Below are 13,575 nucleotides of genomic sequence, written 5' to 3' on the forward strand. Positions count from 1 at the left end.
ACCATTGTACAACTTCGTTTTCATTTCTCTTCCTAGTCATGTCCATGTTTGTTTGGGGCCTTTGAGATATGACAGTAAATAAAAAGGCCGCATCTGAGTGACATGAACTCAAGTTCCTTTCTGGGTCAAAAATGATGGTTCGGATCCTCTCTTTACATCCAGAGTTTGGCTTATTTTTTCCTTCTCGTCCGTCTGCATCTGTTACATCCTGCCCACTCGTGCAGGATTCTTGAGGTTTGATGTCTGTTGGCATTTTACTACTGAAGAATGTTCTGGCTCCAGCAAACCCAGGAGGGAACACTGTGCACTCCCTGCAAGCAGAAGTGGTTCCAAATGTCCAAGAGCCAAGCAGGATGCAGCCATCAGGCCACGAGCTTCTCCAAGGGAGTGCGATCTGTATGACCCATGGGCCACCATGGTGGCAATAAAGCAGCAATATTCCCAATGGCCTTTTTGTTTGTTTGTTTTTGGTGCCCCCTTTTAAACATTTATGCTATTTTATTTTTTCATCTCTGTTAGCTGTCTTAAATCCTCTCTTGAACAAGGTAGGGTATAAATAAAACACATAAGTAAAACTAAAATGAAAGTTTAATAGAAGTAAACACTAAAATTCCATAGCCAAGCAAAACGTGCGGCTTGCGTGTCCCATATTCTCTTCTCCATGGTTTTATTACTGAACTCACAGCAAATAGAAAAGCTTTCAATTGAATTCTCTTTGAGAAAGAAAAAAAAAGAAGAAAGAGGTATTTTGGTAGATAATGCAGAACTGGAGTATTAAAATTTCAAGATGCAATTGTTTGGAACATCCAAAGCAGAAAGGTAATAACCAGCTTACGGTTTACTGAAGAGAACAATTTGAAAATTCAACCTCCTGGTGTTTGCTAATCCCATTATGAGATGACACTGGAACTAGCGGGACACCCCGATGGCCCCCTCCCAACCCACAGGGAGACCCTCAGAAGCCTCTCTGAGCTCCACCCAGCAACCCTCCTGACCGCCAGTGCCGTCTTGCTGTCGCTGGAGCAGACCCTCTGCCTCTGCCAGGCCCTCCCCTCTCTGCCTGGCGTCTTCAAAGCTGATAGCTCACAACAAGTTTATCTGTGGGTCCCACTCGGCCTCTCCTCCAGACACCGTCTTTCTGGATCATCCCTTGGCTCCGCACTCCACCCCCATGCTGAACCCCAGCTTCCGGGAACCACTCTGCCCACCACCCAAGTCACACTCATGACCCTGCAGGAAGAGTTCAGAGGGAAAACTGTCTTTTGGGCTTCCCAGGTGGCGCAGTGGTTGAGAATCCACCTGCCAATGCAGGGGACACGGGTTCGATCCCTGGTCCAGGAAGATCCCACATGCCACGGAGCAATTAAGCCCGTGCACCCTGAGCCTGCGCTCTAGAGCTCGTAGGCCACAACTACTGAGCCTGCGTGCTGCAACTACTGAAGCCCACGTGCCTAGAGCCCGTGTTCCGCACCAAGAGAAGCCACGGCAATGAGAAGCCCGCGCACCGCAACGAAGAGTAGCCCCCGCTCACAGCAACTATGGAAAGCCCACGTGCAGCAACGAAGAACCAATGCAGCCAAAAAAAACAAAAAACAAACAAAAAAAAAAACTGTCTTTTGAAGAGAATAAACTCAGTATTTTGAACAGAAAGAACAAAGAAAGCTTTGGGAATTTATAACCTAATTCATAAATTCTGGCACTATGTTTTTTTATTATTACAGTAGCAGATTTAGCCAGGATGAGGCATACCAAAGCCTTCTGTGTACATGTATGTCTTTTTTAAATCATCAAAACCTCATGTTTATCAAAATCCAAGAAGTAGGGCTTCCCTGGTGGCGCAGTGGTTGAGAGTCCGCCTGCCGATGCAGGGGATACGGGTTCGTGCCCCGGTCTGGGAGGATCCCATGTGCCGCGGAGCGGCTGGGCCGGTGAGCCATGGCCGCTGAGCTTGCGCGTCCGGAGCCTGTGCTCCGCAACGGGAGAGGCCACAACAGTGAGAGGCCCGTGTACCGCAAAAAAAAAAAAAAATCCAAGAAGTAGCAACAATAAATATTATTAACCAAATACCTACTTTCGCCAGGTACTTTACACATACCCTCATGCTCCAATATCCAACATCCTGGCTCAGAGTGAGTGCTTAATACATTTCCACCTGTTACCTACATTTCAACATCCAGGAAAACAGGGAGCAAAAAGGTTCAGCTCCAAGCCTAGAGGCACAAACCTCCCAGGGGTAAAACCGGGCTTTGAACATGGGCCGTCCGGCTGCAGAGCCCCAGTGAGCCTCCTCCATGAGGTGCGCTGCAGGTCAGCACAGGAGACGCTGAGGCTGAACGACGCGCTCAAGCTCGCCCGGGTGGCAGGGCGGCCTGAGAGTCCTGCTCCTAAGGCACGCTCACTGACAGGACGCCTCACCATCCGGATAAGGTAGGTTTTTGGACAACCAAGGCTCACACTACTTGCCCAGCACACTCGTTTTAAGCAGGGTCACTGTTGTGAACATCCAACCTAATGCAGCAGATAGGAAACTCATTGAAGGAATGACCTTCTTAGACCCACCTTTACATCCCTCATTAAGACTAAATTACCTGCCCATCAGGTTAGATAAGCAACGAAAGAAGAAACACACGTCACCTCACTGCCTTAGGCACCTAAGTGTGCACCTGGCTTAGCCAACGCTTTTACCTTCAGTTTCTGCGGATGGCCCTGCCATCCTGGTTGGGGGGCTGGGTGACTCTGTCCCCCAGGTCAATCCTGGCTGTGACCAGCAGACCTTCCTCTAGCGCTCTAGCCTTTTCCTCCCATCTGCAGTCCAAACTTGAGGTTTTAGCCCCACTCTGTGACTGTAACCTACAGCCAGAGAAACCCAGACAACCCAAAACTGTGGAAAGAACCACAGACCCTACACCAGGGAAGCCCGAAGATGCTTTTTTTATTTAGGTGTTGATTTTACGCTTCTAGTTTCACAGCTGTCATGGAAGGATAAAGATCCCAGAACGCTGACCTCTGTATGTGGACTACAAGAAAATACATTTTTACTTAAGTTCATGTTTTATTTAACGACTGTTTTTTTTTTCAAAAGTGTTTAAAAGTTGAAAAGGAGACTGGCTCCTTTAAGGCTCAATCCACTGGGACCGGAGATCTTAAAGCAGGTTATAAACACTGCAGACATGCATAAAAATGAAACTCTTTCAACTACAACATTGGTTAAGTAGGAATTAAACTCAAGTATTTAGGAATAAATCAGGTTTAAAATGTGTCGATTATAATGTCTATAAAGAGCACAGAGATCAAGAAAATCTCACTCTTCCTCTTCAGGAATCCTTTCTCCCAATAAATTTTGGCAAATCATCTCAGAAATCTCAAATCAGTTAGATTTCAGGCCCCTGATGATGCATCTGACTACCTAAACCAGAGATGCCAATCTGGTTTCAATGTGCCCAGTTAATGATAAACTACTCTTTCCCCTCAATGTGTGGCAGGCAGACAACAGCTCCACTCCGCAAACAGGAAATGCAGAACACTAGAGAAAGGGAGGTTTTTTTTAAAGAGAAAGGGAATGATTAAAGGTCATGGAAGTCCTGTCTAGCTGCCTGCTTCACTCTCTGGGATACAACTTAAGGGGATATTTTAAAGTGTAAAACATGGGCATGGGAGATTCTTAAGCTGATTTTGGACATTTCTATATTACTCCATTGTTATTATCATGTATTATGCCTGTAAATCTGAAACTTTTATTTTTTTAATTTTATTTATTTATTTATTTATTTATTTATTTATTCATTCATTTATTTATTGTACGCGGGCCTCTCACTGTTGTGGCCTCTCCCGTTGCGGAGCACAGGATCCGGCCGCGCAGGCTTAGTGGCCATGGCTCACGGGCCCACCCGCTCCGCGGCATGTGGGATCTTCCCGGACGGGGGCACGAACCCGTGTCTCCTGCATCGGCAGGTGGACTCTCAACCACTGCACCACCAGGGAAGCCCAATCTGAAACTTTTAAACAGAGTTCCCTGGTTTTGTGTCAGCTTGCTTCCATCTGAGATTCCCGGCGGAAAGTCTCTGAACTTCCTGAACACGAGAGTTCTGAAGGTGCTCTGGAGCGCTGGTGGGAAGAGGACCTCGCCTCCTAGTTACATTTCAGTGTCATCAAGCCGTAGACCCGAATGCGAACACATCAACAGGGGTTATTACCTTCTTTTGACCACACAGGTAAGAATAAAGATTACTTCTATTTTTTCTCTCATTCTTCAGCTAAATCATGGTATTTCAACTTCAGGCTGATTTCTAATTTCACAAAAAGTCCTAGTAAATGTCAAGTCCAGAGATCACCTTCAGAGCCTCTCTTCTAGTGGAACCCTGAGAGAGAAAATCTCCACACCAGAGGGGACGGTGTTTTACACTGAGTTTGTTGACAACGGCAACACAAGATGATTAAGCAAGAGGACATGTTTCACAGGGATTTCACCTACAGCCATAAACGTGGAGGTGCCTTCACTCATCCCGAGAAGTAAACTTTTTTTTTTTAAAGAAATATTTGTTTGGCTTCCACCCATCAGTCCAATAACAATGATGGGTCCTAACACTCGGTAGTTTTATACCTCTGAGAAATGTTTACCTAGGACTCTGGCCAAGGCTATTATGTCATTTGCAGCGGCCTAAGATTCAGTAAGCCTGGTAAACAGGTAAATGGCTGCTCAATTACTGATAACCAGACTAACTACAAATGAGTGGAAAAAAAGGCTGATTTCAGAAAAGCCGGTTTCATTTACCGCTTTGCTTCTAAGAACTGGAGCAAAAGAATAACTCGCACAGGGAATTCCCTGGCAGTCCAGTGGTTGGGACTCTGTGCTTCCACTGCAGGGGGCACGAGTTTGATCCCTGGTATGGGAACTAAGATCCCACAAGCCACGCGGCATGGCCAAACAAAACAAAACACAAAACAAAAAGAATAACTAGCCCAATAGCTCCATTCAAAGGGAAAAAAATGAAGGCCAAAGGTTACCGTTGATTAGTTACAAGAATCTCCAGGTGGCCCTATGGCAGCCTAACAAGATCTGCCATTTCCAAAAATATTTCTTTGGGCGTTTCCATAGTAAGCAGTGACTAACACACTTAAGGAATTCTTATGAGGGGTGCCCAAGGAGTCCGGCAGCTCTGCAGTCTGAGGACTGGTAAGCTAGGGTGACAATACAGCATAGAGGTCAAGAACTGGGGTTCCAGAGTCAGACTGCCCAGGGCTGAATCCAGACTCTCTTGATTTCTAGTGGTGTGGCTTTGGGCAAGTTACTTAATCCCTCTATGCTTCATTTCCTCAGCTTTCAATCAAGAATTATCTGAATGCCTACTTTAAGGTCTGATATGAAAATTAAGTGCAAAAGCATAAAGTGTCCATTCAGCACCCTGCCCCTGCACAAAGTAAGTCCTCACAAAACGTTAGCTATTATTAACATCACGCAGACCTACTGCCAACACAGACTTGACCAGCTCTAGTCTAGTCAACACGAGCTTGACTAGACCAGACTTGGCTACTTCGGATCACTGGAAAATCTAAGCCCAAATCAGAGGTTCTCTGGCAGGGCTGGGAAGACCCAACCCAGCAGTTTAGAGAGAAATAATCCACCTCGTGATCTGACCTTGGAAGCCTCCCTGCCCTTCACGCTGACCTCAAATGTGGAATCAACAAGAAAGGAAACTTACTGGGCCCCTACTAAGTGCCAGACATAGTGTGAGACTCTCTCGTGTTATCTTTCATCCGGTGAGGATACGGGCGCACATGCAGAGGACGTGTTTGGGGCATCCCTTGTTTCCTAGCTTATTCATGAGTTTATTCCTAACCTGGGCCTCCGAAATGAGGCTATTTTTCCGGGAGACTCTTCCTTGAATTTCTGGACAGCTGCACAAAAGGAGGACACAAGACACCTGCCTCTGAGCCTGGACTCACTTCAGAGGCGGGATGTCCCCATGGAAGACTCAGGGATCGGACAGAGTCCTGGGGAGGTTCCCGGGTAACCTTGACCTTGGTGCCTAAGACTCGATTTCCCACTCTGCGGGCTGGGGGCGATGACACAGCCCCTGGGCCTGGGCGGGTGTGTGAGCCGAGCGTGGCACCGAGTCTCGGAGGACTTGGACCCCCACTCCACCTCCACCTCGGGGGCCCTGTTCCCTCCTGGGGGCGCGGGGGCCTCTGGCCTTGCCCTGACACAGCGCACGCAGCGCACCGGCCGCGGAGAGCTGGGGCAGAGGCCGGCCAAGACATCCCCGGCGCAAGGGTCGGGGCGGTGGGGACAGTCAGTCCGGCCGGCGATCGCGCACGTCAGCCGGGGTCACGCGGCCTCTCCGCCAGGCTCCGGCCGCCCGAGGCGGGAACGGGGCGGTCGCCGCCAGCCCGGTCCCCCCTGAGCGACCCGGCCTAGCCTCAGCCCCGATGGCGGCCCACCGCAGGCCTCACCTCCCTGCGCACGTTCAGCAACGAGTAATAGTCTTCATTGTCCAGCTCCTCCTCGCTCAAGGCCGTCGCCATCTTCGCAACCTTTCACCCCGCCAAACCGGCAAGGCCGTGCTCAAGAGGGACGGCCGGTCGCTGTCCAGACGGCGTGGACCCGTGCGGCCGCTCCACAGCGGCCCCTGGCGGCCCGGAGTCGCGCCGCCGCCGCCCAACCCTGAAGAAGCGCGCCTGCGCCCTGCGCCCCCGCGCGGCCGGGGGCGGGACGCGGCGCTTCGGGCCCTTCCACGTGCTGCGCGCGGACCTAAAGCCCAGCCAGGGCGCCGAGGGGCTGTGCCCGGGCTGGAGAGGACGACTTTGCGGTCACACCCGGGGATCGTCACTGTCTGGGCACCGAGGAGATAGGCCCCTGCTACACCCCCTGTCTCCCCCGCCGGCCACCAGGGCGGGGCGCATCCGGATCCCAAATATAGCCCCACCTGGGCCTCTTCGCCAGCACCGCCCCCCAACCCCCCGCGGGAGGCTACTCCAGGCCCCACTTGCTGACTTGTCACAGGAAACTTCCAGAATGTCATGTGTTCCTGCCTCAGTGGTCTTCGCCTTTTCTTTTGACCACCCGGAACCCTGCCCAGAGGACGGGCCTCCTCATTTTCATTTTTTATTATTGCCCTATATTTAGGGGCACCTCGCCATTTTTCTGCTGCTTAAATGAGGAGGCAGTTGCCATTGGGTTCCCGCTGTAATTGTCTCTGGCCGGCTTGTATGCCTACAGACCCTATCACAGAGCTGTTCTCTTGTCAATTTCTGTCTTAAAATTTAGCGTTGGAGCCTGATTGATTTCAGTCTGGTGCCTGCTGCTTGGTGCATTGTTAAAGATGTCTCGGTTACATGGTGCAGTTATCAAGAGGAGGTGGACAGGAGGGCTCCCATGGTCTTGTCACCGGTTTGGTTCCTGCTGCCCTGTTCCAATCCTTCATTTATTCTCAGTAAGGTTTGTAAACCATCGATTTAGAACCATCCCTGTTGCCCTTCCTAAGCAGGCCTCCTGGGAAGCCCCCAACACCTGTCTGTGGATTTGAGAAGTTGATTTCTTTCTCTTGCTAATTTTTGACCAGATGTGCACCATCTGGGCCTGTGTATGGTCCCTTCCAAGTTGCCCAGCCCTCTTAAGGATCTTTTGGCATGAGACACTTAGGTGTGCTGAGACTGGTTATTCAAGACTGTTGAGTCAGTGTGGAACAGACTGTCAGCCCAGGTTGTAAATTAAGAGCTTTTTCTTTATCTGCGTGAGGTTTCCTCACAACAGCTTTCTTTCACAGACACTCATATTCCATCAGCTATTCCAGCAATTTTTTTTTATGGTTTTTCCTTTTTTCTCCATTGCAGAGCAGTGATGAGGGCTAAACTGCCCGCTGACATTTGCTGGTTTTTAAGAATTTCTTACCGAGAGGCTGGGGGGAAAACTACAACGTTATGATATTCCTTTTTTCCTCAGGTTTGTAGACATTAATTGGGCCATAATGCTCAGCTGGGTAGAGAAGTCCTTTGCCATCTTCCCTCTGCTCTGGAAAACACTGCCTCTAGGAATTACGTGAACAGAACGTAACATATGTCTCAGAACGCCGAGGTCTGTGTTGCTATGGTTGAGAATGACCTGGTTTTTATCACCACTCTAGCAAAATAAATAGTGACTCAGGGATGCTCTGCGTTTTTGTCCTCTCTTGGGCCCACAGTATTTTGTATTATGGTTACTTGGAAAGTGGTTGTGAAAAATGGGAAATAAACTTAGATACACCACAGGCTTGAGAATATATTTACTTTGGAGGTTGGCTCTCTTGTTTCTCCCTTCCAAAACCCTCATCTATGGTGGGCAAGATAATGAAAACCAGGAGGAGTACAAATTTCTAAGTTAACACACACGTCCAACAAACTACTCACACCAGAGCAAGTGACAAAACTCAGCCACGTTAACTCACTTCCTTGCACTTTTGTTTTCTTTTTATTGGGTAAAGCCGCAAAGCAATTTGTCACTTAGCTGCAAAGCCTAATATGTAACACATTCATATAAGTATATGTACGTGTGTATGTATCATACATGTATATATAATTGAAACAGGAGGGAAGGGGGCAGGACACAACCTTTAAAAGAATAACATAGTCATTGAGGATATCACAAAAATTGGTTAGAACCGATTAGGTCCAAGATGGCAGAAGATCCAACTTCCAGTGGACCTTGAGCCTCATTATCTGCTCATTATAATACCTTAGCATATGCTAAATGACACACCCACAGGTGCCACGACAGTTCTGAGGCCAACCATAAAAGGCCAAAAGTGGGCAATGCCCAGTTCCTGGAAATCCCCACCCTTCCCCCAAATAGTTGGAATAATCCTTCCACTCATTAGCCTATGAAATTACCCAGCTCATAAAAACTAACTACCCCATATTTGGGGGCCTCTCGCCTTCTGAGATGGCTCAAACTCTGTAGAGTGTGTTTCTCCCAGGGCTACTCTTGCCTTTTGAGATAGACTGCATTCTGTTTCTGGAATGTGTATGTCTCTAGATAAATCCACTTCTTACCTACCACTTTGCCTTGCACTGAATTCCTTCTGCTCTGAGACATAAAGAACCTGAGCTTCATTAAGTCCTGACTCCAGGACTTAAGTGTGATCTTACTTAAAAGGCAGTGGGTTCAAGTCCCAAATCTGAGTTTTGCCTGGGTTCAAGTCCCAACCTGAGTTGTGCAGTTTCATAATTGTTATTGAATTCTCTCATTCTTAAACAGTAAATATAAGACCGTTCACTTCTACCGTCATGTTCAGAATGACCCCAGAACATTTGGCCTCTCAGCACAGCCACTCAAGAAGTTTCCTCTGTTTAAGGGCTCGACCCTGGGCCACCCCCCCATCTAGCATGTAGGGTTAGGGTTCCCAGAGTAAATACAGGATGCCCATTAAATTTGAATTCCAGATAAACAATGAGTAATTGCTAGTAATATTGCAAGGGGCATACACATATACTAAAAAAAAATTCATTGTTTATCTGAAGTTCAAGTTTAACTGAGTGTCCTGTATTTTTATATGTCCTGCATCTGGCAGCCTCAACTAGAAACCCTACAATCCTTCCCCTTTTCTTTTTTTTTTTTTTTTTTTTTGCGGTACACGGGCCTCTCACCGCTGTGGCCTCTCCCCTTGCAGAGTCCAGGCTCCGGACACGCAGGCTCAGCGGCCATGGCTCACGGGCCCAGCCGCTCCGCGGCATGTGGGATCTTCCCGGACCGGGGCACGAACTCGTGTCCCCTGCATCGGCAGGCGGACTCTCAACCACTGCGCCACCAGGGAAGCCCATCCTTCCCCTTTTCTTGAGTGATGCTACGGAGAGATGAGGTGAGCAGCCTGAATCCACACCCCTTTCTCTGTAATTCAGGAGGAAAAGTCACCTATAATCTTTTTCTTATTCTCTTGTCCCTGAGCCCAGGTTGGGCTGTCATGCTTGCTTGGAGCCATTCATAGCCTTGCTCTCCCTCTCCCCTCGTGAACTCTGATAACCCTGTTAAGAGGAGTTAAGAGAAAAAAAAAAAAAAACTTAGCTAAAGAAAAGAAGGGAGAATCTGCAGGCACTCAGAATTAAATTTTCTTGATGTTATCTCTTCCCTTAGCATTTCAGTGACTCGTCATTGTCCTCTTTAGCCAAGATGATAATTGCAGGAGGGTCAAGTCACCCAGAGGAAGATCCACACCTGCTTGAGTGAGATAGGACAGCCTTGGCAGCAGTGGCCGGAGGCGCAGGCAGCAGTTCAGGGATAGACTGGAGGCCTCGGGACTCAGCCATTTTAGACCTTGCCATGCTGTCAAAGTTTGCGTCTCCAAAATCTCCAGTTCAGACCTTCAGCCTTTGGAACTCAGCATTCCACCTACGACGTCATCCATCTGTTGTGCCCGTGGTACTTACTGGTTTTCCCTGCTGTTTGCAACTTCACGTCCGTGGTCCCTATGTGTTCGTCTATCCTAATCCATCAGCTCCCAGCTGGGGTCCCATTCCAATCTGCTTTCTCGGCCGCTCAGTGATGTCATAATCCTTTGGCCTTTGGCTCTGTCCATCACATCCATTCCCAGTTTGGTTTGTCTCTCTTATCTACCTTTCCACACTCCTCCCAGGCTGTCGAGAGTAGCTGAGGAACGTCTTGGAAGATGCAAAGTTGATGCTTATTGATGCCGAAAGCTCGACCTCTGTGCACCGGTGTCGAATCAAATCTTGGAGACAGAGTTTTGGGTGAAGTAGCAAAGAACAGCTTTATTGCTTTGCCAGGCAAAGGGGGACACAGCAGGCTCGTGCCTCTCAAAACCGTGCGTCCCAACCTGGGAGGATTTGGTGAGGAGTTTTTTTTTTTTTTTTAAGAATTTACTAAATCGTTATTTCCCTAATTGGGGTATTAACAAAAATTTCTCACAAAATGTATAAAACAGCATAAACATTTGATAGATACACTAGTATTAGTCATACTTATTCTTTCACTTGATTAGCATTTGTTAAGAAAACAAATGGCCAAAGTGCTTAATTTTCATTTAGAATGGAATAATCTGGCCTAACTCTGACCAATAATTTAAAAGAAAATAGTAGAGGATACAAGTATTCAAAATTTTACATGAATAAGGAGGGTTTGCTATTTTGTCTGCTAAAGATTTTTACCTCAACTTTAAATCTTCCTAAAATGCCAACATCCCAAAATAAAATTTAGTATCACCTGACTGTAGACTGAATAAACCTTCAACATCAATCTTTAGCACCACAAAGTCAAAACACGTTTTTTTTTCATGTAAGGACCAAGCAGTTTTTCGGTACGCGGGCCTCTCACTGTTGTGGCCTCTCCCGTTGCGGAGCACAGGCTCCGGACGTGCAGGCTCGGCGGCCATGGCTCACGGGCCCAGCCGCTCCGCGGCATGTGGGATCTTCGCGGACCGGGGCAGGAACCTGTGTCCCTTGCATCGACAGGCGGACTCCCAACCACTGCGCCACCAGGGAAGCCCTATTCAGCTTATCTTTAAGTTTGAGACAATATGCAGGAATGGGCATTGGCCTTTCAGCAATTTGCAAGAGGGAAGTGATTTCTGTTCTAGTGGAATTAACACTCCAATGTGTGGGGGAGGGGCGCAGACACTTAACAAGTTAGTTAATAAGCAAGATAACTACAGATTCTAAGTACTATGAGTAAAATAAAACACAGTGATGTGATACCGGAACGTCTCAGATGGAGGGAGGTCACGTGAAGTGGGCTGGTTATGGAAGATTTATCTGGGGAGGTAATTTTGAACCAAATGACAAGGAGGATCTGGCTTTGCAGGATCCAGAGGAAGAAACTTCCAGTGCAAAGGCTTGGTGACAAGAACAAGTTTGGTGTGCTCCAGGGATGGGGAGAGAGAGCCAGCGAGCACGAAGCTGGTGCAGGTCGGGGAGGACAGTCGGAAGAGATGGAGAGGCTCAGTCGGGCGGGGTTGTGGGGACTCATGGAGGGCAGGGAGGTGGTCAGGAATTTAAGTTTTATTCTGACCGCAGTGGGGAGCATTGAAGGATTTTAAGCAGGGAAGAGACATGGTCTGACTTTTCCCCCCAAAGGATCACTTCAGGCAGACTGGGTTAGAGGGGGCAGGAATGGAAGCATCCGCTCACCCCTATCCTGTTCAAGGTTATTCTGGGAAGAGAGGATGGTAGACTCGGACTTAGACTAAGCAATGGGATGGTCAGATATAGAATGCAGGTTGGACTTCAGTCAGCAGGAATTGCTGATTGGTTGGGTCTGGGGTATGGAGAAAAGAGAGGAATGAACGGTTATGCCTGCATTTTGGCTTGAGCTACTGGGTAGTAAGGCCATGTATGGAAGACTGTGGAAGAGGCAGGCTTGGGAGGGGAGTAACCAAGAGTTCTTTTTTGGAGAAGTAGGTCTTTGTTAGGTCTCCCCGTGGAAATGGCACCTGCTGTTTCTGCTTCCTTTACTGCTCACTCTTTCATTTATGCAATCAGGCTCTCATCCCCATCATTTCTTAAAATTCTCTTCTCAGAGATTCCTATGGCTTCTTGAACCCCAAACCCAATGGCTTTTGTTGAATCACCGTCTGTCTGGACTCTAGCCAGTATTTCAATGTTACTCACCTCCTTCGTTGTAACTTTTCCATCCGTCCTTGAAGGCTTGACTTTTCTTCTTGCTTAACTTCCATATTTCTGTGTTGATCTCCCTTCTTCCTCCCTCCTGGGATTCAGGAATTTTGTGTTCTGGGTTCATGGATCTTTCAGCCTTCCATCTCCTGACTTTCCTTCCTGGATCCTTGGTTCTAGCCAGAGAAGAAAAATATTGAACTTCTTTGCTCTTTGTCTTTTGCTGCATCTCTGAGCTTCCATGTAGGGTCAATGATCCTCAGTCTAAAAAACAACCCTGTGGAATTGTTTTTTTTGTTTTTAATTTTAAAATTTATTTAGTTATTTTAAATTTATTTTGGCTGTATTTGGTCTTCATTGCTGCGTGCGGGCTTTCTCTAGTTGTGGCGAGCGGGGGCTACTCTTCATTGCGGTGCGCCGGCTCCTCATTGTAGTGGCTTCTCTTGTTGTGGAGCATGGGCTCTAGGTGTGCGGGCTTCAGTAGTTGTGGCATGTGGGCTCAGTAGTTGTGGCTCATGGGTTCTAGAGCGCAGGCTCAGTAGTTGTGGCGCACAGGCTTAGTTGCTCCGTGGCATGTGGGATCTTCCCAGACCAGGGATCGACCCTGTGTCTCCTGCATTGGCAGGCGGATGCTTAACCACTGCGCCACCAAGGAAGTCCCTGTGGGATTGCTTTGAGTGTGGGTTTGTTGCTGAGAACTCTGTTGGTGTTTGTTTTTCTGAAAATCTCTCTATCTGACGTCATTAATATTGAAGGATATTTTCTCAGGGTAGAGAAACTTGGTTTGGCAGTTATTTTGATTTCCAGCACTTTGGCAATATCATTTCACTTCCTTTAGGCTTTTGCTATTGCTGTTGTGAAGTGTTTCTCTTTTCTCTTTTGGGGACTCCAATCACACCGTCTCAGTGTATTCTCTCTTTTCTGTCTTCCTTCTTTTTTTGTTTTTTTGTTTGTGTGTGTGTATGGTATGCGGGCCTCGCA

General features: G+C 47.8%; 1 protein-coding gene across 1 annotated transcript in view; it reads right to left on the reverse strand.

Moving 5' to 3' along the window:
- Positions 1 to 6,559, reverse strand: part of DNAJC11 (DnaJ heat shock protein family (Hsp40) member C11) — a 73,210-nt gene extending 66,651 nt beyond the window's left edge. Inside the window, exon 1 of the mRNA XM_060088899.1 lies at positions 6,451 to 6,559. Within this exon, the coding sequence (XP_059944882.1) occupies positions 6,451 to 6,522 (72 nt within the window). The 5' untranslated portion in view covers positions 6,523 to 6,559. The remainder of the gene's footprint in view (positions 1 to 6,450) is intronic.
- Between the last annotated feature and the right edge of the window lie 7,016 nt (positions 6,560 to 13,575).

This window comes from Mesoplodon densirostris, chromosome 2 (genome assembly GCF_025265405.1).
Source record: "Mesoplodon densirostris isolate mMesDen1 chromosome 2, mMesDen1 primary haplotype, whole genome shotgun sequence".
NCBI classification, from domain to species: Eukaryota; Metazoa; Chordata; class Mammalia; order Artiodactyla; family Ziphiidae; genus Mesoplodon; species Mesoplodon densirostris.